Genomic DNA, 22,147 nt, shown 5'->3' on the forward strand with positions numbered 1-22,147 from the left:
ATGTGGAGTTAAAGGCACAGCACCAGCCAAGCACCTGATGTGCCTGGAGGAATCTGCTTAGCTAGTCATTTATTGCTGTGGGTAAAATGTGTGTAGGAAGGGTTTTTTTTCTTACAGCTCATGCCCCCTGCAAAACATTCCTCATCCCCCAAAGGGGGTGCATCCCCCCCAGTTTAAGAACTTCTGGGTTAGAGTAGGCGTGCCCTGAGACAGATCACTTAGTGACTTTGTCTCACCTTCCCTGCTGGGATAATAATTGGAGGAAACTATAAGATTTGCAACTGTGAAAGGCTCCAAATCTAGCAGTTTTCCATCCCTTTGGTGCTGGGACTGTCCTTACGTTGCTCCCGGGCAAGGCTGCAAAGAAATAATAAATTGCAATAATTGTGACTCTGCATAGAAAGAAAGATTATAATAGTAGGAGTTTCTGTTTGTATTTTGTATGATTTAGACTGAAGGATAAAGAATAATGAGATGATAATGTAGCATGTATTAAACGTATTGGTGTATGATTTGATCATACCCTGCCAGCCACCATTTTTGAACAGCAGAAAGGAACAACCTAATGGGCCATTTGGTAAAGATGCATTAGCTGGAATCTGTGTCTGGGCTGATTTCAAGGCAATAACGGACATTTTAAGGTCACTACTTTGTTGTAGGTTTAGCATTTTAAAATACGTAAAAGAATGCCAGGATTGTTTTCTTGTGCATTGTAACTTGATGTTCCTGTTTCAAATGTTCTGTGTAAATGAATTCTGTTTTGTGTGTGAATGAGGAATGTGTGTGTTAAGAGAGAAGTGTGAAGGCCATCGCTGAGCCAGATGTATGCGGGAGGAACCGGAGACAGATGCAAAGGCGCCAGGAAGCTGCAACACTCCCCTGTTGAAATGTCAGAGGTGGACAGATTGACACCTCTAAAGAGGAGACAAGCACCTATCAATGGGGACAAGAGAGCTGTGCTAAAGAATAAGAAAGACAATTTAAGAAAACAAGCGCTCGTCAAACAACAATTGATTACAGCATGACGGTGCAAAACTTATTGGCCCCAGTGAAGGAAAATCACTATATAAAGAGGGTGCCTTTGCCAGGAAACTTTGGGTTTGTCCTGCCAAGACTTCCCTGGAGCATTGTGTTGCGACCGACGGAACCCGGCTCCTCCCTACCCGCAATCAACCTAGCTGGCCACTAGATTGATCTGGACTCTGGACTGGTAACTATAACATCCACTGGTGGGACAGTGAGTTTGTGTGTGGGGTGTGTGTGATTGAATGCATATGCTAATTGTTGTATCTTCAATAAATGCGGCATATTGCCTTTTCCCCTGAAAAAGATCCTGTGTGCTTCTTATAAGCATAACAAGATGACCCTGCTTGCACTGTTATAGCCACTGATGTACCAACACTGTTGTACAACTGTGATAAATCTTATACAAAGGTAGGTGTCATTGGATCAAGCTGTGATCTGTTGAACAATGTTATCCTGTTTATATGCGTGTATTATCACTGTCTATTGACATTATGAATCTTTGTTAAGTGTTCGTATCTCAGACATGTTGTGTTCCTGGGTAACACCAATATGAAACATTTCCATCAGGAACCGCAGAGAATCAACTCTTCTAGTGGGCCCCTCCCAAGGACTCCTCAGCAGCATATGGACAGTGGAGGCCCCGTGACTCAGCAGGGCATGTAGAACTCCCTGTTTGAGACAGTAGCTTGCCAGGCACATGGCAGTGGGTATAATTTGAAGAATGTGACATCATCCCCTTGACTCTTTCTCTGGACTATGATGTCTAACAAAAAAAGAGCTTTGAACAATGGATTGAGGACCCCAATACACCTCTACCCCGATATAACATGACCCGATATAACACAAATTCGGATATAACGCGACCCGATAGAACACAAATTCGGATATAACGCAGCAAAGCAGAATTCCAAGCGGGCAGGGCTGTGCGCGCCAGTGAATCAAAGCAAGTTCAATATAACACAGTTTCACCTATAACACAGTAAGATTTTTTGGCTCCAGAGGACAGCGTTATATCGGGGTAGAGGTGTATTTGAGATGAACCAGAGAGACTTATTACAAACTGTCAGATTTAACATCACCGCTATTATCCTGATCTACTAACTCTGAAATCAACTGTAATGTACCTGATTAATTTTAAACTTTTAATAACTCTCTTCCTTTCTTAACATGAATAAACCTTTAGCTTTTAGTTACTAAAGGATTGGCTACCAGCATGCTGTCTGGGGTAAGAGCTGAAGTATATTTTACCCAGAGTGTTGATCTGGTTCTTTGGAACTAGTAGACCCTAGTACATGTGATTTCTGGTTTTAATAATAATTTATCACAGAAGTCTGGTGTGTCTGGGTGGAACAGGAGGGGCTAGAGGGGCCTGTCTGTAGGTCCATGATAACTAGTAGAGTAGTTTGGAAGCGCACATCTGTTACTGGTTTGGTGAAATCTTATGAGTGAATATACCACCAGTTTGGGGAACATGTCCTGTTTCCTGGCAGTCTGGCCTGAGATTGGAGCTCTTAGCTGTGGCCCATACCAGGCAATGTGACAATAATAATTGCATTGTGAATTTGAAATGGGTCTTATTTGTGCTTGGAAGTGGGAGCACCTGTAGGGAGGTCAGATCTGTTGTCCAGTCGTGTGGTATGCAGGGTTCATCGGAAGGATTCGCGTTCCAATAAAACCAGATACAAGCTCGGGCATCTAGGAACAAAGAACATAGGTCACAATTATAGGATGGGGGTTCGTACCCTGGAAAGCCCTAAAAGAGAAGTGGGGCCATGATGGGAACCGGCTGAACAGGAGCTGTGACTAAAACAGCTAGTGCCACCCTGCTTTGTATAAGTGGGGGAAATCTCACTAGCCACAGGAAGAGGTTTTACCTCTGTATACAGCACTGGTGAGCCCATCACTGGATACTGGGTCCAGTTCCGGGGGCCACACTGCAAAAAGGAGGGCGATGAATTGACATGGGCTCAGAAAAGAGATTCTAGTGCTGGGAAACATGCCTTAGAGCAAGAGCCTAGGAGCTCAGTCTGTCCCGTTTCTCCAAAAGAAGGTTCAGAGGTGCACGGGTCCCTGGCTGTACACACCTCCTCAGGGAGGAGAGTTCTGAGAACAGAGGACAGACAAAGGCAGAACAAGATGACTGGTGTAGAGAAAGTAGATAACGAAGTGTTATTTACTCCTTCTCATAATACAAGAACTAGGGGTCACCAAATGAAATTAATAGGCAGCAGGTTTAAAACAAACTAAAGGAAGTATTTTTTTCACACAGTGCACAGTCAACCTGTGGAATTCCTTGCCAGAGGACGTTGTGAAGGCCAAGACCATAACAGGGTTCAAAAAAGAACTAGATAAATTAATGGAGGACAGGTCCCTCAATGGCTATTAGGCAGGATGGGCAGGAATGGTGTCCCTAGCCTCTGTTTGCCAGAAGCTGGGAATGAGCCACAGGGGACGGATCACTTGATGATTCCCTGTTCTGTTCATTCCCTCTGGCCACTGCTGGAAGACAGGATACTGAGCTAGATGGACCTTTGCTCTGACCCAGCAGGACTATTATTATATTCTAATGTTCTTAAGATGCCAGGGCCACGGGCTGAAACTAGATAAATTCAGGCTAGAAATAAAGGTGCAGGGCTTTAACAGTGAGAGGACTTAGTCATTGGAACAACTGCCCCAGGGACCGTAGTGATCTCCCTGCTCGCATATAGCACTTTTCATTGGTAGATCTCAAAATGCGTCACAATCTTTACTGGCTTTATCCTCACACACCCTCCTGAGGCAGGACAAGGTTATAACCCTATTTTTTACACCTGGGGAACTGAGACACAGGCAGGCTAAGGGCCAGGTTTCTAAAAGTTTGTCGTGTCTAGTGGGGTTTTCAGAAGTCCTTTGGCACCTAACACCACTGATTGTTTAATGCCCTAGCCCCTGGGCAATCCTCCAGCAGAACCCGGGTGCATGGGTCTTCACTGCAGAGGGTGTGAGGGAGAGCCCCACATGTGAGCCATTCTTTTCAGGTGACAGATCTGAGGAGCTGTCCCAGACTGAGGTGTTCATAGAGCAGGTTTTGGAAAAAAATGATAAATTTAGCAGTAATAAGTCCCCAGGCCCAGCTGCCATTCACCCAAGAGCTCTGAAGGAACTTAAAAGGGAAATTGTAGAATTACTAACTGTGGTGTATACTCTAATGCTTAAAGCAGGCTCTTTACCAGATGATTGGAGGATAGCTAATATGACACCAATTTTAGAAAAGGCTCCAGATGTCATCCCGGCAATTACAGACCAGTAGGCCTGACTTCAGTACCAGGCAAATTGGTTGAAACTATAATAAAGAACAGAATTATCAGACACAGAGATGAAAATGATGTGCTGGAAAAAAGTCAACACGGCTCTTGTAAAGGGAAATCATGCCTCACCAATCTATTGGAATTCTTTGAGAGGATCAACAATCATGTGGACAAGAGTAATGCAACCAATATAATGTATTTAGACTTTCAGAAAACCTTTGACAAGGTCCCTCACCAAAGGCTCTTAAGCACTGTAAGCTGTCATGGGATAAGAGGGAAGGTCATCTCATCGACTGGTTAAAAGATAGGAAACAAAGAGAATAAATGGTCACTTTTCAGAATGGAAACAGGTAAATAGCGGGGGTCTTCCAAGGATCTGTACTGGGACTAGTCCTGTTCAACATATCCATAAGTGATCTGGAAAACAAGGTTAACAATGAGGTGCCAAGATTTTCAGATGACACAAAACTACTCAAGATAGCTAAGTCCTAAGCAGTCTGCGAAGAGCTACAAAAGGATCTCACAAAACTGGGTGACTGAGCAACAGAATGGTAGATGATATTCAGTGTTGATAATGCAAAGTAGCTCGCACTGGAAAACAAAATCTCAACTATACACACAAAACGATGGGGCCTAAATTATCTGTTATCATTCAAGAAAGAGATTTTGGAGCCATTGTGGATAGTTCTCAGAACTCATCTGCTCAGTGTGCAGCAGCAGTCTAAAAAGCGAACAGAATGTTGGGAGCCATCAGGAAAGGGATAGATAAATAAGACAGAAAATATCATAATGCCCCTGTATAAATCCATAGTATGCCAACAGCCTGAATACGGTGTGCAAATCTGCTTGCCTCATCTCAAAAAAAGATCTTTTAGAAATGGAAAACATACAGAGAAGGGCAATAAAAATGGTCAGGGGGCTGGAACAGCTTCCGTATGAGGGAAGATTAAAAAGACTGGGACTCTTTGGCTTAGAAAAGAGATGATTAAGGTGACAGAGGTTTATAAAATCATGACTGGTGTGGAGAAAGTGACTAGGGAAGTGTTATTGATCCCGTCACATAACACAAAAACCAGGGGACACCCAATGAAATTAATAGTCAGCCGATTTAAAACAAACCTAAGGAAGTATTTCTTCACACAACGTACAGTCAGTCTGTGGAACTCATTGCCAGGGGCTATTGTGAAGGACAAAAGAATAACTGGGTTCAAAAAAGAAATAGATACGTTCCTGGAGGATAAGTCCATCAATGACTATTAGCCAAGATGATCAGGGAGGAAAACCTGTGCTCTGGGTGTCCCCAAGCCTCTGTCTACTAGAAACTGGGACTGGACGACAGTGGATGTATCACTCGATGATTGCCCTGTTCTGTTCATTCCCTCTGAAGTATCCAGCCACTGTCGGAAGGCAGGACACTGGACTAGATGGACCATTGGGCTGACTCAGTATGGCCATTTTTATGTTCTGAGTTGGAGTCTTTGAATAAGGCGTGGGTATATCTTTCTAAAAGATATGGTCCCACTAACCCAGGGGTCAGCAACCTTTCAGAAGTGATGTGCTGAGTCTTCATTTATTAACTCTAATTTAAGGTTTTGCCTGCAAGTAATACTTTTTAATGTTTTTAGAAGGTCTCTTTCTATAAGTCTATAATATATAACTAAACTATTGTTGCATGTAAAGTAAATAAAGTTTTTGAAAAGTTTAAGAAACTTCATTTAAAATTAAATTAAAATGCAGAGCCCTCCGGACCGGTGGCTAGGACCCGAGCAGTGTGAGTGCCACTGAAAATCAGCTCACATGCCGCCTTCTGCACACTTGCCATAGATTGCCTACCCCTGCGCTAACCAGAAATTCTGGGCTGGGTGCCAGAACCCCTGGCTGCCATCTCTGGCCTGCCCTATGCAGGACATCAGGCAGGATGGCCTAATGGTCCCTCCTAGTTTTACCATCTACAGCTCTCTGAATAACCAATCGCTTTCTCTGTGGCAACATGCAATCTGTTGCCATTCTGTGCAAGGTTCTCCACCCCAGCTCCCTTTTTATCAGTGACTCTGTGAAAGTGCAAATGGTCCAGTGAGTGGGACTGGGGGGTCGCAAACTGCTGCATGATGATTTTCACACCGTCACATGGTCTCCACCCCTCTCAGCTGGGTGATGAATGTGAAGTGCCCAGAATTCCTCAATACAACTTTCATAGCCCCCTCCACCCCCCCCGCCTCCATCCAGAGGATTGTTTAGTTTAGATTTCAATGGCTTTTTATTGGTTTTGAATTTTTAAAAATACAGTCCAAGGAACTGGGTGACCAAAAAGTCATTTCCAACTGCAACGACCAATGTTTCAACTTTTGCCTATTCCACCCCCACCTCCCACGCCCAAACCCAACAATTCAGCGAAACGACTCACATTTGGCCAGTTGCCGGATCTTCGTTTTTTTCCAGAAAAAAAAGATTCGGCTGGAGAATTTCCCCTTGCTCTAGCTGAGGGCAAAGAGGAGCAGCTGGTGTTTGGTATGAGGAAGGGGGATGCAGTGGAGGGATGCGAAGAGGGGGCAAACCAACAGGCTGGGAGAATGGTCATTCTGAAGACGCTGGGGGCCAGGGAGCCCCTGGATATTCAGACCCATGTCAGGTGTAGCCAGGGCCAGTGCTTCCATTAGGTGACCCTAGGCGGTCGCCTAGGGCGGCAGGATTTGGGGGGCGGCATTTTGCCATCCTCGGCAGCAATTTGGCGGCGCGTCCTTCACTCGCTCTGGGAGCCACCGCCGAAGCACTCCAAAGACACAGAGCGGAAGGACCCCCTGCTGCCAAATGCTCTGAGAAGGAGCCCTGCTGCCTAGGGCGGCAAAACTCTGGTGCCGCTCCTGGGTGTAGCCCTGTGGAGTGGAGCTGGGAATATATTCTGCAGCTGCCTCTGCCCCCCAGCTTGGCCCTACTCCTAAAGTAACAGCGCCACTCTGTGGCCATTCCCTCTAACAGCGCCGCTGTTTGATTCTTCCCCCAGATATTGGGTCGAGTCTCACACACTGTCCTTCTGTGATGCTGGGGTGGGATGGTCTCCACGTGCAGGGAAATGGCCAGGGCCAGACAGGCTGTGGCAGGGGCATGCTCAGCATGATGTAGAGGTGAGGCAGTGTGCTCGAGTGGAGTCAGGCCTCCTCAGTTCTCTCCCCAGTGCTGGGAGGGGAGTGGGGTCTAAGGCCTTGCTACACTTCAAAGTTTTGTCACAAAAGCTGCCCTTTCAAAGCTCTGGGAAGTATCTGACATCTAGAGTGACCAGATGTCCTGAGTTTATAGGGACAGTCTCGATATTTGGGGCTTTTTCTTATGTAGGTTCCTATTACCCCCCCCTCCACCCCCATCCCAATTTTTCACACTTGCTGTCTGGTCATCCTACTGTCAGCTGAGCGTGCTGCCTCATTTGGGGACCAGAGAGCAAATCATTCATGTGGAATGCTCCTGTTCTGCCCTGCACTAGGAACACAGGCAGACTGCTGCTGCCGGGAAGGGGAATTGCTATGCTGCTTTGACACTCCTCAGCACGGAAAGCTCACAGAGCTGCTCAGGATGCCGCTCTCGGAGGGAATCACAGAACCATAGGCAGGCAGAGCAGGCTGCATCGGGAGTGACTGCTGTGCCGAGCAGAGCTGGGGGCTGATGTGTGGGGAGGTGTCCCTCTCCCTCTGCTGCAGGATAGACCTGCTGTCTCCTCCACCCCAGACACACCACTCCTCCCACCCTGCCCCCCCCCACTTCAGTCAAAAAAGTGGCTGACAATCTACCAGGATGCTCCCGGAAGGATGAGATTGAGAAACTTGCGTCATGTGAGGCATTGCTAATCCTTCCCAAAGCATCCTGAGGCCAGTTGCACAGTGGGATAGCTACCCATGGTGCTCTGCTCTCTTTGTTGATGCAAGAGCTGATAGTGTGGACTCACTCTGCTGACACAAAGAGCTAGTGTGGACATGCAACAGCAATTTTAATTAAAGCAGCATAACTTTTGCTGACAAAACTGTAGTGTATACAAGGCCTAGTACTTAGAGTGGGTGGGGGAGGAGGAGAGGGGGGCTGGGTGCCTGGATTCTTGGGTTCTTGCCCCAATCCTTCCACTGACTTGCTGTGTGACTTCAGGTGGGTGACTCACTGATGGATAAAAGCCTCATCCTGTCTAGTGCCGCTGGCTCTAGGCAGCCCCTGGCAGGAGGCACTCGGGGACTGGCAGGGGCGAGCAGGGGGTGTCCAGGATCAGACAGGATTAGAGCACTGTTTACTGCAGTAGAAGAGGGATTTCTGCAGAGTTCTGAGCGCCCAGTGAGCTGAACCCAGATTCACACAGATGTTCTCTCCACTGGCTAGAGAGATGCACCTGATACTCCTGCAGGAAACTGGAACTGCTGGGGGATCCCTGCCCTCACTGCACAGAACTCCCTATAACTTCACAAGCAGACTCCTTTGGGCTTCAGATTTAAATGCCAGCACAACCAATTAGTGAAGTACCCTGAGAACTAAACCTAGTGGGAACAAGGGACTCTGGAGAGCGATGGGAGAAACAGAGGGATTGTGGGTCTCATCGTGCCAGGGGCTGACCACTTCTGACTTTAGTGGCAGTCAATGGTACTCAGCACCTGGCCTGGATCTTACATGATGAAATAGACTACTCCACAACAATGACCTGTGCCAGGTCACACAGCAAGTGCAGAGCTCCGAGCAGGACCCAGGTCTGGCAGCTTCTCAGCTAGACATTGGGTTTTGCTCGGCTAGGAGGGAGGTTGAAAGCTGAAAGTCCTCTAGATCTCGCCGTATCCAGTAGCTCCGACTCAGCCCGGACGCACTCAGCGAGGTGAGCTAGCCCACGACGGCGGCCAGGGCTCTGTTGGCTTTTATTGGCTGCTTAAAGAAAATAAACCTCAAAACGGCAAAATGTTTTCAAAGGTGAAAATTACACACAAAAGGGCCCAGCTCTTTCACAAATGAAGTTATAGCGATTCCCACAATCTGCGTTGCTCCAGTTGCCTCTGTCATCCCCTGTGAGATGGATGCAGCGTTTCTGAGTGTTAACACTGGGGATCCCTGAAGATCTGAAAGAAATGAGGGGAATATTTCCTGTGGCTACAGCAGCTCTTGGGGAATCCGCCCTAGTCAGGAACATCTCCGTCACAGACCCACATGATCCGACAGAGCAACTTACTACAACCGCTGCAAGGGAAGACTGCAATACCTGTCCATCTACCCCCATATCACACATCTAGCCATCTATCGCAGGCACTCCACCTAGCGATCCCAGCACACACCTCCCGAATGATACATCCCCATGTACTCCTGCCATCTGCCTATCTGTCCCCATTCACTGTGCTTATCTGTGCACCTAACCATCCCCATGCCCTCCTACCAATCCCATACGTCCATACATTTCCCTCTAGCAATCTATCCCCATACATACTCATCTATACCCACACTCTCTAGCTCTATTTTGCTTTTGAGCCATGTTTTTCAACAAAAAATTGAGATGTTTTGCAAGATGATGCAAAAGATGTTGAGTCAAAATCCCAATTTCCCATAAAAGAACCGTTCAGTGGAAAAATTTCAACCTGCTCCATTGACTCCCCTGCTGGTTCTGGGTCATGTAACAATGCTTGTTCCCAGCCACGCTAGCCTGAAGCCAGTTCGCTATTCCCTTCTCCCCATAGTCCTGACCCCGGGACTCACCAGCCTGAGGGACCGGGGCATGGGTGAGTGAGGTGCAGTGTACAGGGCCCTGTTGGGTTTGGGAGCAGGGCAAGGAGACAGATGAAAGCAGGCAGAGGACAATGAATGCTCCAGCATGTCTACACTACCAAGTTTACTTCTGGGGGAATTCTGTGTCACTGCATACACACAGAATTCATGTCTGGTGCAGAATTTTTTTTCCCCACAGAAAATACGTTCTGCCCAAGAAGTGCTGCAGTTCCTCCTTTTGCCCACCAGAACCACTGTCTGGCCGGCAGTAATGGCTAGCAGCTAGTTGCGTTCGTTACAGCAGCCTGCCGGTGGAGCCAAGTTAGGAGGCACAATGGGGCACATGGTGCTGCCAGGGGGTCATAGCCTGAGGTTCAGAAGGACTAGTGAGGGGACAGACTGGGGTGTGGGCTCAGGAGCTAGAGGAGTGACATTGATCCAGGGACTGAATGAGAGGGGGGCCCCTGGCCTCATGAGGACTGGGGGTAGGAGGGCTCTAGGGCAACATGGGGACAGGGCCAGATGTACCTGACTGAATGGGAGAGGCTCCTCTACTCCCTAACAATTCCCCCACTCCCAAAAGAATCATGGAATATTGAGGTTGGAAGGGACCTCAGGAGGTCATCTAGTCCAACCCCCTGCTCATAGCAGGACTGACCCCTGACAGATTTTTACCCCAGTTCCCTAAATGGCCCCCCTCAAGGATTGAACTCACAGCCCTAGGTTTAGCAGGCTAATGCTCAAACCACTGAGCTATCCCTCCCCCCCTGAGAAACTGCTCCATACTTCTCCCACCCACATACAACAACCCTCCAGGTTCACTCCTGGGCTCCTTCCCTCTCCCTCAGCTCCTCCATTACCCCAACTTCCCCAAGCCTTTGCACTGTGTCTGAGGGGTGAGGAATACGGTTCTGTATTGGAGCTTAAATGAATTACTCAAAGTTCTGAATTAAAATGCCTAGTAAAGAATCTAGTTGTCAAAAAATACCTGCCCATTTCCTGAATCTTTTTTTCTTTTTTTTTGCATGTATTGTTACAGACATACTTGCTTACAGGTATTTTGAAATAAATTGCCAAAATAATTGTAACTGGTGTGATTATACTGTTGTTTTGACAAATAAAATGTGCAGAATTTTAATATACTCTCTGTAGAATTGTACATTTTTGGCACAGAATTTTAATTTTTTGGTGTAGAGCTCCCCCAGGAGTAAAAGTTCAGTCAATGTAAAGCAGCTTATGTTGACCTAACGATGTAAGTGTCACACTACAGGGTTCCTCTCACCGCTGTAACTCACCTGCTATGCTGACCTAGTAAATCCACCTCAACGAGAGGCATAAGGCTTAAGTCAACATAGTCCAGGCGACGTAGTGTCTGTATGGACACTGCTTTACTTGCATTGCCTGTTGGCTGTCAGCGTGTCAGGTAGGGTCCCTGAGCGGAGTCAGGGGTGTTCCACTGTGAGCCCCAGCAGCGTGGACAGCTGGAGCCGCACTGCCCGGTGCTGAGAGCCCATGCTGAGAGCTCTGCAGGGTGCCTCCCAGGCTCCCAGGCTCTCAGCCTCCCCCACACTACCCGTCTTAAGCACTCCTGGTGAGACCACACACGACTGACAGAAGGGCAGTGTGGACATGATAAGCACAGTAATTGCTGGTGGCAGTACATAGACTAATATAAGTCGAATTAACTTTGTAGTGTAGACGTGGCCTTACTCACATGTATGATACCGGTGAGCCATCCACCCACATCCAGCTTCCTTCTGCGCCTTTGAGGCTCAGGCCGATCCAGTGCTGAACAGAATTGATCCCCACTGTCAGGAAGGCCTAAGGGTGGGTGGGGTTGGAGAGAAGCATGAAGCAGCAATTTGTTTCCTACCTGGGGTTCTACAAGCCACCAGGGGCCCACGTACCACCAGGCCTGCCCAGCCCTCTGTCACCTGCCTTGCCCAGGTGTTGTGCTGAAACCGCCCACCCCACCTGCAGGCACACAGACTGGATGGCCAGGTGGAAGGAGGGGTGGAAGCAAGCAGCCGTTGCTCCTGGGAAGGGGTTGTGAGGTGAAACAGGGTTATGGATTTACACTGATGTAAACAAGACAGGATCTGGTCATGGGGCTTTGTCTGGATCCCGGCAGTGTCTCCGGGTAACAATGTGCACCTATGCCTATCAGTTCTGGCCACATGCACCCTGCGCAGCTGATCACAAAGGCTGGGAGCTGGAGGGCAACCCCCACTGGGGGCCGTATCAGTGGGGGAGGTTGGGTGAGGGGCCTGCAAGTGGGGTCATGTCTCTTCTGGGATTGCAGGAGCTGGGGTGCTGAGAGGGGATTGCACTGGCTGTGGGAGTGGGAGGGATGAGGGACTTGCAGGAGGCAGGGGCTGGAGGGGCTTGCAGGGGTGGGAGGGCACTGCTGGGGCTTTGTGGCAGAAATCCCTAGAGCAAGCCTCTGCTGATTTCTCTGGTGCTCGTCTGCAGCATCTGCTGTGCCCAGGGGACTTGGGGCAGGGAAGTAGGTCCCTGCAATGTCCTCACAGCACAGGGCCCAGGGTCAAGCAATGCAGCTGCCCTCCTCCCCCTGAGGATGGTGGGCTGGATCCAGAGGCTGCAAAGCATGGGCCTAGGAGGCTGGGGGAGCTGAGTGCAAGCACTGGGATAACAGCAACAGTTTCGGCCTGGGAGGAGAGATCCCAGGCAGGTGGCCCAGCACTGCCCCCAGTTCTGCCTCTCCCCAGGGGCAGGAGGATCAGGACCTACCTGCTCCCACGGGTTGCTGATGACAGCTAGCTCTGCACTGTGGTTGCTGCACGAGTTCCTGGCCATTTCCCAGGGCTCCTTTTCAAGGGAGAAAAAGTAGCATTTCTTCTGGAACTCCTCCCAGCCATGCGAGCAGCACGGGATCCCTGCAACACAGGCTGCAGCTCACTCCAGGAAACAGAATCCATGCTGGTAACATCCCGCTAATCCTGCATCCCAGCCCAGGCCAACCTCAATGAGCATCCCAGCCGGCTACTCGCTCCTAGCCAAGGAGGCTGCGGAACAGGAACAGACTCTGTGGTTCTGCAGCTCCCAGCCCGCACTACACACTCTCGTCCTCTGGGGCCTCCCGAACTCCTGGCTGGACGCAGCCGATTGCGCTGCCTCCATGCTGGGGCTGGCAGGAAACGGGCTGAACTGAACGGAAGGTTTTGACATTTGTTTTCATTCCAATGCAAAAAGAAGCCAAGACTGGCCCAGAATAACAATGGCCCAGCGGCGAGGGCACCTGCCAGGGGGTTGGGAAAGCCAAGGCCAAGCCTCTGACTCAGGTAATGCAAGGACTTGAACCTCAGTCCCCCGCCACCCTGGCACGTGCCTTGAACACCCAACTATAGAGTCATTCTCAGGGAGGGGGAGTGAGCGAGTGTGCACATGCACAGGAGTGACTGACCCTGGAGGCCCCAGGCTTGGGCACTCGCCAGACTCGTGTCTGCTGTGCCTGGTGCAGTCTCCTGCGCCAGGCCATGCCCAGAACGAGCTAGGACTTCCTGTCACTGCTTCTGACCAGAGCTTCCACCACGGCCCTGACAGACTTTCCTGCGGAACACTTAGTCAAAACGGATTGGTTTCTGTGAAAAGCTTTGGTTTTGATGAATCACTGCTTTCCTGGGAAAAAAGGTTTTGTCCAAAATTTCCCAATCTGCTGGGCACTCCTCTAGGTGAGAGCCGAGCCCTGAGTCCTCTCCATCAGCCCCCACATTCACACCTCCCACAGCACCCGTTCGGCCCCTAAGAAGCCTGTCGTCCTGTTCGGGGGAGGAGCGTGTGTGCCATAGGCTGTGATTGCAGAGTTCTGGTCTGAGACACACAGTCCCCCCCTTCCTTCCTGCCTCAGATTGTTGTCTGGACGCGTTTGTTCCTGTTTTGCATCCGTCGGATCTTGAGTAATCAGGATCCCAAGTAAAGAAATAAACAAGAAATTGTCACTGTGAGAAACCAGCTCAGCCAGAGCAAAACCTCCACTACAGGAAGCCTTAGTCACCCTGACTTACACCCAGGATCTAGCACCTACAGCTCAGCTCAGTCACAAGAAGGATTTGAGGGGGAAAGAAACATCCCAGGTTTGTGGCAAAGTCACTTCTACAGTTGAGATTGAACCAGGGAGCATGAGCACACAGCTCCAGCTGTGTGAGGTCAAGGAGTGGCTCCCTCAGCTGGTGGCAGAAATCGGCTGTTATCCTCTATGCAGCATAGGTGCTGGGACAGTGACGCATTCAAGGACAAAGCAAATCAGCACATGTCTAAACCCTCTTCAGGTCTGAACATGACCAGACTATGTGAAAGTTCTGATCCGGATCTGGATCTAGATCCCACTTTGAGTCCATCTCAAGGCCACTGATCCTCCCCCTGCAGGGTGCGTGGATGCAGCACTGGCATGCGGGAGGCTCTTCTGTCACCTCCCTACCCCTCCTTGGTGCAGGGCTGGCTGCCTGGAGCCTCCATCCAGACACATCAGGCAGCAGGCCTGGGACCAGCACTTACATTTCAGGAGCATTAGCAAGAAGGCAGCTGTCGACACCAGCAGAGACACCCCCACCAGGGCATAGAGGATGCCCAAGGACTTTCTCCCACAGCCTCTCTGCTCTGCTGCCTTCGGGATGGAGATAGCTGCAAAGAACAGCAACATCAGCGGCTAGAGCACGAGTCAGCAGAACAGTTGATGTAATCTCTCCCCATGCCACCAACCACGGGCAGGAGAATGACCTATATGTGCAAGATGGTGGGAGAGGGGTCTAGTGGTTAGAACGTGCAGAGAGGGGCTGGGAGTTAGGACCCCTGGGTTCTATCCCCAGCTCGGGGAGGGGAGTGGCAGATGGGGCTAGGAGCCAGGGATCCTGGGTTCTATTCCCCCCTCTAGGAGAGGAGCAGGGTCTACTGGGTGCCCCCCACAGCACTAGAGAGTGCGCTCTGGGGTGTGAACTGTAAAGAGGAGAGAACAGAGCCTTCTTGTCCCCACAGGACCCTGAGCCCATCACCATGGTGTTTGAGCTTGTTTGCCTTGCTACAGTTCCAATCCTTGAAAGCACTGATGACTCTCCGCTTCTGCCAGGGTCCATGGGCACTGCGGAAACTCAGCAGCTTTGAGAATCCAGCTCTTCAGGGCCTTGTCCACATAAGTGAGTGTGTTAAATTGGTGTGACTCACCCAGGCCTGGTCTATGCAAAAACTTTCCCTGGTTTAACTGAAGGTGCAATTTCACTCCCCTCTATTTAAACTGGGGCTGCTTTGTATGTGAACACTCTTAAATCAGCTTAACACCAGCTATCGGCACCGATTTCACAGTGTTCACTAAATCACTGATTTGCACTAAATCAGTTTGTAAATCAATTAAAACAAAACTGGTGCAACTTAGATGCAGACAAGTCCCTAGTATAGACATGCTTGAGTCAATTCAAGAGGATCTTACAGAGCTGTATCTTAAGCAGATTACAAAGGGCTCATCTGCATGAAAAAGGCACACCAGTTTCAGCAGAGAAGTGAATTTAAACTGCTTTAATCAAACCAGTGTAGACACACTTAACAGCCCCTTTCTTCAGTTAGTTTCAGTTGATTAGGAGCAGGATTGAAAAACCCAAATAAACCAAAAATCAGAGCATCCACTTTTGTCTTTGCTAGGAAAAAAAGGAAGTGTTCTTAACTTGTGACAGGAAGAACGGGGTAATGCCCGAGGCCTGATCTACCCTACAAAGCTTCACTGGCTTAGCTATGTCAGCTAGGAGTGTGCAAAAACCACACACGCTCTCATGCCAACACAGCAATGCCAGCAAAACTTCCAGTGTAGACACAATCACGTGAAAAGAAGAATGCTCCTGTGGGCGTGGCTAATGTCGTTGTGTCCGCCAGCCCAGGAACATCTCCAGCTGGCCGACCTAGGGCACTCGGCAGACACAGCTATACCGCCACAGGCTCTGAAGCGTAGACAAGCCCCCAGCAGAGAAAAGACAACCTGGAGCATTCCCATGGATCAGTGGGTCGAAGTAGCAACCACGGGAGCCAGGGGGCACCAAGCTGGGTGGGTTTCCTGGAACCAGGGGGCCTGGGCGTGGTAGCTTCTGTACGGAGCACATGGCACCCGCCAGGGCTCTCTGTGTGCCATCCTCCCATCCCCCAGCAACTGCCCACCCCTTCCCCACACCAGATGCTCTGGATGCCCACCATCCCTCCTCCCCAGGGGGCTGGCACATCGGTAGTGGTTCCCCCTTCCCCCCCGAATTGGCAGGGACAGAGGCAGGCGTCACCAGAAAAGCCACAACTAAAGCCAATAATGTTACTGTTCTCATTTGTAAAGCTCTTGGAGATCCACTGATGAAAAACACTAGAGTCGAGCTGGGAGTTAACCCGGCAAAGTGCTGAAAGCCTCTGGGGAGATCTCGCTCACTGCCTCTGCAATCCATACATTGAACCCACCACCACAGCACTGAGTGTGCATTGGGTTGTTTGCCCAAGGAGGGGCTTGGGGGGTGAATTCCTGCAAATGCCCCATTTGCTCACCCAATCGTGAGACACCGAGCCAGGCAGTCACCCAAGGGCTGGGGAGAATGCACGCCAGCACCACTCAGGGTAGCACTGCTGTAGGGGGCTGGGTTTCGGTCTTCTTCTGAAGATGAGTTTTTCTAATGGGATCGTTTCCCTGGAACAAGGATTATTTGTGTCCAATTCAGTCAGGGGCCCTGCTAAACTCACCTTTGCAAGCCTGAGCATCTCCACTGTGCTCAGATGCTGTGTCTAGGCCACAGTCCTTGGTATTCTGCACCCATGGCAATGGCTGCAGGATTTGGCCCAGCTGCGTCATGCTCCAAAACCTCAACTTTCATTTAAAAATAAAACCATCGGGGAGATTTTCAAAGGCACAGTGGGAACTGGGCACCTAATTCCCATTGGTGGGTGGGGGCAGTGGGAGTTGGGCATCCAACTGCTTGTACTGCCTTTGAACAAATCCCCTTTGGCAGCGGAGATAACACTGGAAACATGACTCAGGTGTGACTGATGCAGAGAGGCTGCCTGAGCCTGCAGAGAGCCTGAGCCAACTGCTCTTCATTTCCATCTGTAGCTTCACATTAATGCTTTTCCCTTTGTCAAACCCAGACATCAAGCCCGGTTGTGCTGACAAATCAATTCTGTGGCCCACACACCTCCCGTGCTCTGTGAGATGCAGCTCAAGCGAGTCACCCACCTGGCTCTGCCTTTGCTTGCCACTGAGGCTGCATCTGAGGCTGGGGTGGTGGCTGATTGGGATCGATGTTCTCATAATCCCTCTCGCAGTCATCCTCAAAACTGCCCATCGAATCTAGAGACAGAAAGAAGGTTTTCTAGAACAGCCATGGACCTGTTTTATTGTCTATTCTGGATTACAAAGCATTTAAAACTCAGACTCCTCCCCAGGCCTGGATGTTGGGTCCATTCACTTCCCAGCCCAGCTGCGGCTTTCGCCGTCATTGTTAATATTATTTATCTGTATTGCAGATGCACTGGAGCCCCAGCCTTGGCCCAGGCCCCCACTGCACCAGGCGCTGTATAGACCCAGGTCCCTGCCCCAAAGAGCTTCCAATCTAAGTCAATCAAAGCAGTTCACAACCCACAGAGTCAGCTGCTGATTGCTGGCCTGGGCTGCGAGAAGGTCTACAGCTGCAGAAATGTTCATGGGAATCCCTGGGCAAAATCCTTGTTCTCAGGGCTGAAAATTTGCCCTCTAATGATTCACCTGCCCTCCCTCTGCCCAAACCCTTCACCTGTGCTGTCTGGAGAGTGTAATTTTAGTTGGCTAAACCAGGTATTCATCTATCTATCCCCATACATCTCCCTGTATCTATCCATCCCCATATACTGTATCTAGTCTATCTATCTATCTATCCCCATCCGCCCCTTCTGTCTATCTATCCCCATACACCTCCCTGTATCTATCCCTCCCCATACACCGTATCTAATCTATTTATCTATCTATTTATCTATCCCCATACACCTCCCTATATCTATCTATCCCCATGCACCTCCCTATATCTATCTATCCCCATACATCTCCCTGTATCTATCCATCCCCATATACTGTATCTAGTCTATCTATCTATCTATCCCCATCCGCCCCTTCTATCTATCCCCATACACCTCCCTGTATCTATCCCTCCCCATACACCGTATCTAATCTATTTATCTATCTATTTATCTATCCCCATACACCTCCCTATATCTATCTATCCCCATACACTGTATCTATCTATCTATTCCCATACACCTCCCTATATCTATCTATCCCCATACACCTCCCTATATCTATCTATCCCCATACACTGTATCTATCTATCTATTCCCATACACCTCCCTGGATCTACCCCATCCACTCTATCTATCTATCTATCTATCTATCCGTCTCCATACACCTCCCTATTTCTATCCACCCCCGTACACCGTATCTCTCTATCTATGGAGCTCTCTAGCTGTAAGCAGGGTCTGAACGAGCCCCCCACTGCCATCTAGTGATGTGCTGGGGGAAAAGACTTCAGGAACAGCCTGTGTTTGCTTCTCCTCTGCCTAGGTGCGCAGCATGATGGAGAGCTTGACCAAAATGATCACTTTTGGCTGGTGTTGGGTTACAATTCACTTTACTATCGAGTGCAGGGGTAAGGAAATATTTTTCTCCTTATTGTATGAAGAAAGGGCAGCAGAACCGTACTTAGTCTGGCCTGTGAGGCGCCACCTTAATCTGAACCTCATTTGCTACGCATGGGGTAGGGCTGCCAAAGGCCTGTGTAGAAGAGCAAGGATGGGAGTGGCATTTGAGGTGGGAGGTGTGGCTAAAGGAGGGTCCTAGATGCTAGCTACTTCTGCACTCTGTGTTTAGAGACTGAACTAATTAGCTTCAAGTGAGATACTTTGTTTCTCTGTTCTGGGGTACCGGCAACTGAATGTTAGTAGCTTTAGGGGCTATGCCTTAGGCCATCTCTACACTAGCGAGCTTGCAGCTGTGCCGATGCAAGCTTGCTTGTGTAGCTGCTCTATGCCGGTGGGAGAGAGCTTTTCCGTCGGCATAATAAAACCCCTTCCATGAGCGGCGTGAGCCAGGATGGTGGGAGAGCATCTCCTGCTGACATAGCACTGTTCACACCGGCACATCTGTGGGTGTAACTTACGTCACCCGGGGGGTGGTTTTTACACATGAGCCATTCGATGTGGGGTAAGGACTGTGGTGACAAGAAAGATGGGGCAGAGGCTGTATAGCCGGAGAGACCAGTAAGAGCTGAAATCGCTATCGCCTGGGTTAAGCCATGTGACCTCAGCCCATGGAATGACAGCAGTGGCAGTGCCAACCAGCAGCAGCAGAGACAAAGAGCGGAAGCAGCCACCGACATCTAGTTGCAGAGGCTCATAGCAACCACAGAGACATTGCTTAATCCCCCCTGCACCCTTTCTGGGGTGGGAAGTGACACCCTATGACCCACCGCTGAACTCTCGGTCCTTGCTAACCAAGGACGGGCCACCTGTGAGTGGGGTGCAGTGGGGGGAAAGGGGAATAATGTGGTAAAGGGACATTAATTCATTGGACTTTCCCACCCCAAGGTGGAAAACTGAGGCAAAGGACACAGCCCATTGTGCTGTGAGGTCGTGTTTGCTTATCATCACATGCTTTTGAGTGGGGTTGTGGTATTTCCCCAAACTAATGCTTGGTTCTCTTTCGCTTTTAACACAAGTTCTATTTTGTTACACACAGACTCAGTGCTTGTGAGTGGGGAAGTGTTGCCTCTTAATGGTGCCCAGTGTTTGTGTTTGGTTTTCCCAGATTCCTGAGTCGGGGCTGGTTCTGTTCTGTATTGTTAAGAGGAACCCCCTAGATACTGAACCTGGCCCTACTTGCTGCTGACTCCACCTGGCAGAAGGGTTACACATCATCTATCTATCTATCTATCTATCTATCTATCCCCATGTTCCCCCTCTATGCATATGTAAGACACTGGTGGTAATTGTCCTGCTCTAATCAGCACTGATAAGGCCTCAGCTGGAGTAGGGTGGCCAGTTCCAGTCACTGCGCTTTAAGAAAGTTGTAGACAAATTTGAGAGAGTCAAGTGAAGAGCAAAACAAATGATCAAAGAGTTAGAAAACCTGACCTGTGTGGAAAGGTAGAAAAACGGGGTAGACTTAGTCTTGAAAAAAGAAGGCTGGGGTTGAGGGGGGACCTGCTAAGGGCTGTTATAAGGAGGACAATGATCCATTGTTCACCTCATCCACTTGAGGTAGGACAAGAAACAACCAGCTTAATCTGAGGCCAGCAAGATTTAGGTTAGATATTTGAACAATCTTTCTAGCTGTAAGAGTAGCTCAGGTCCTGCGTAGGTTGCTGAGGGAGGCTGTGCAATCCCCATCTGGAGGGTTCTAAGAACAGGTTGGACAAACGCCTGTCAGGAATGGTCTAGGGGTTTACTTGGTCCTTCCTCAGCGCAGGGGGCTGATGTCTTGAGGTCCCATCCAGCCTCACATTTCTATGATTCTGGGAGTAGGGAGACATGTCCAGACGATCCCAGCTGGTGATCCATGCCCCATGCTACAGAGGAAGGGGGGAAATTCCCAGAAACTCCAAGGTCCCTGCAATCTGACCTGGGGGAACATTCCTCCCCAACCCCAAAGCTGGCAATCAGTGTGACTGTGAGCCAGACACACCAGCCAGGCATCTAAGTAGAGGATTCTCTGTACCGCCTTAGAGCACCAGTTCTCAAACTTCACTGCACTGCAACCCTCTTCTGATAACAAAAATTCCTACATGACCCTGGGTGGGGGCACAGCCTGACCCCTGCTGCCCTGAGCTAAAGCACTCAAGTTTCGGCTTCGGTCCCAGAGAGTCTAATGCTGGTCCTGGCTTCCCCATTAAAACGAGGTCCTGACCCACAGTTTGAGAACCACTGCCTTAGAGGGATGAGCTAGAAGGTCGGTCCCCCTGTGTTTACCTGGCCTTCCGTGTGGCATCTTGGCTCTTTTGGTCTGCGACAGCTGCATGGAATCGTTCTGGTACCTGCAGTAACTGGATGATGTTTGCATCACACTGTGAAGCAGCTTCCTCCCGAGCGGGAGCGTCTCCACCACAGACTGATTGCAGCACCAGGGCTTGCAACACACCACAGCCTCTTCTTCCCTTTCACAAACCACGAGTGCTGAAGACACCCACCATTAACCCCTTCCCTGCCATGGGCACAGCTCCAGCCCTTTAAAATGTCAGGTGGTTGATGCAGGGGAGCCACTGATTAACACTTGGGTCCTGTAGAGGAGACACGCCTTTCCTGTAGGAGGCAGAGGGAATTGTTCTGAGACAGGTAAGCAGGCGAGGCTCCAAGCTCACCAGTGCCTCGAAGGGGCTGGTCCGGATAATCCAACATTCCCCTAAAGGGACCCCACCGTGGAGGGCAGGGCAGAGAAAGAAAACAGTGCATCTCAAACTAGGGGAATACAATGTAATGTCACATACCTTTTATGGGAGAAGTCCTAGAGGCAGCTTTCCAAGTTTGCCTCCCCATGTTTTTCCCTACATTGTATTGCCACAACAGCATCTAGGGCTCATACTGGGATCAGAATTGTGCCAGTGCTGCCCAGAGCCCACATGGTACCAGCCACATCACACAGTGCTCCCAAGATCAGGGCCCCCTTGTGCTAGAACTGCAGACAGGGTAGATTATTATCCCTCCTCCACGTGGGAGCTGGAGAGCAGACAGACTGACTGGTCCCTAGTCACAATGCAGCAGAGCTGGGAATTGAACTCATGATGCTTACTCTTTTGGCCCCTGCCATGCACCCCAGGACAGCCTGCCTTTCTGTGAAGGGGCAACCTGATCACAGGAGCAGAGTGCGCCCTGCAGAGCATGGCGTATCCTCCACTGCAGCATTTCCCCAGGTATTTGGGCAGGCGGGGGCTGGTGAATTGGGGTCGATACCGTTGTGAGTGGGTTGTGTAGATGGCATGTGCTGGGGTGGACAGGGCATCTCTCTCGTTTCCATTGTTTGTGGTGAGTTGCTGTGACTTTACATTGGGGAAGTGCCTGGGGCTGAGGAGAGGGGCTGAGATAAAATGAAATGCAGGATTTCCTCATCCTTGCCTTTGAACACTCCTTGC

The 22,147-nt window shown here is 49.8% G+C and overlaps 1 protein-coding gene across 2 annotated transcripts; it reads right to left on the reverse strand.

Moving 5' to 3' along the window:
- Window positions 1–8,265: 8,265 nt before the first annotated feature.
- LOC127035719 (C-type lectin domain family 4 member F-like) lies at window positions 8,266–21,116 on the reverse strand. Of its 2 annotated transcripts, XM_050925994.1 has the most exons (6): window positions 20,991–21,116; window positions 17,233–17,346; window positions 14,541–14,666; window positions 12,777–12,922; window positions 11,740–11,846; window positions 8,266–9,388 (listed from the first exon to the last, which is right to left on the reverse strand). In XM_050925994.1, the coding sequence occupies exons 1-6, from the start codon at window positions 21,079–21,081 to the stop codon at window positions 9,250–9,252; spliced, it is 723 nt and encodes a 240-aa protein (XP_050781951.1). In that variant the 5' UTR covers window positions 21,082–21,116; the 3' UTR covers window positions 8,266–9,249. The 2 variants fall into 2 exon arrangements, with proteins under 2 accessions (XP_050781951.1, XP_050781952.1); XM_050925995.1 differs by lacking the exon at window positions 14,541–14,666.
- Between the last annotated feature and the right edge of the window lie 1,031 nt (window positions 21,117–22,147).

Source organism: Gopherus flavomarginatus, chromosome 16 (assembly GCF_025201925.1).
Source record: "Gopherus flavomarginatus isolate rGopFla2 chromosome 16, rGopFla2.mat.asm, whole genome shotgun sequence".
NCBI lineage: Eukaryota > Metazoa > Chordata > Testudines > Testudinidae > Gopherus > Gopherus flavomarginatus.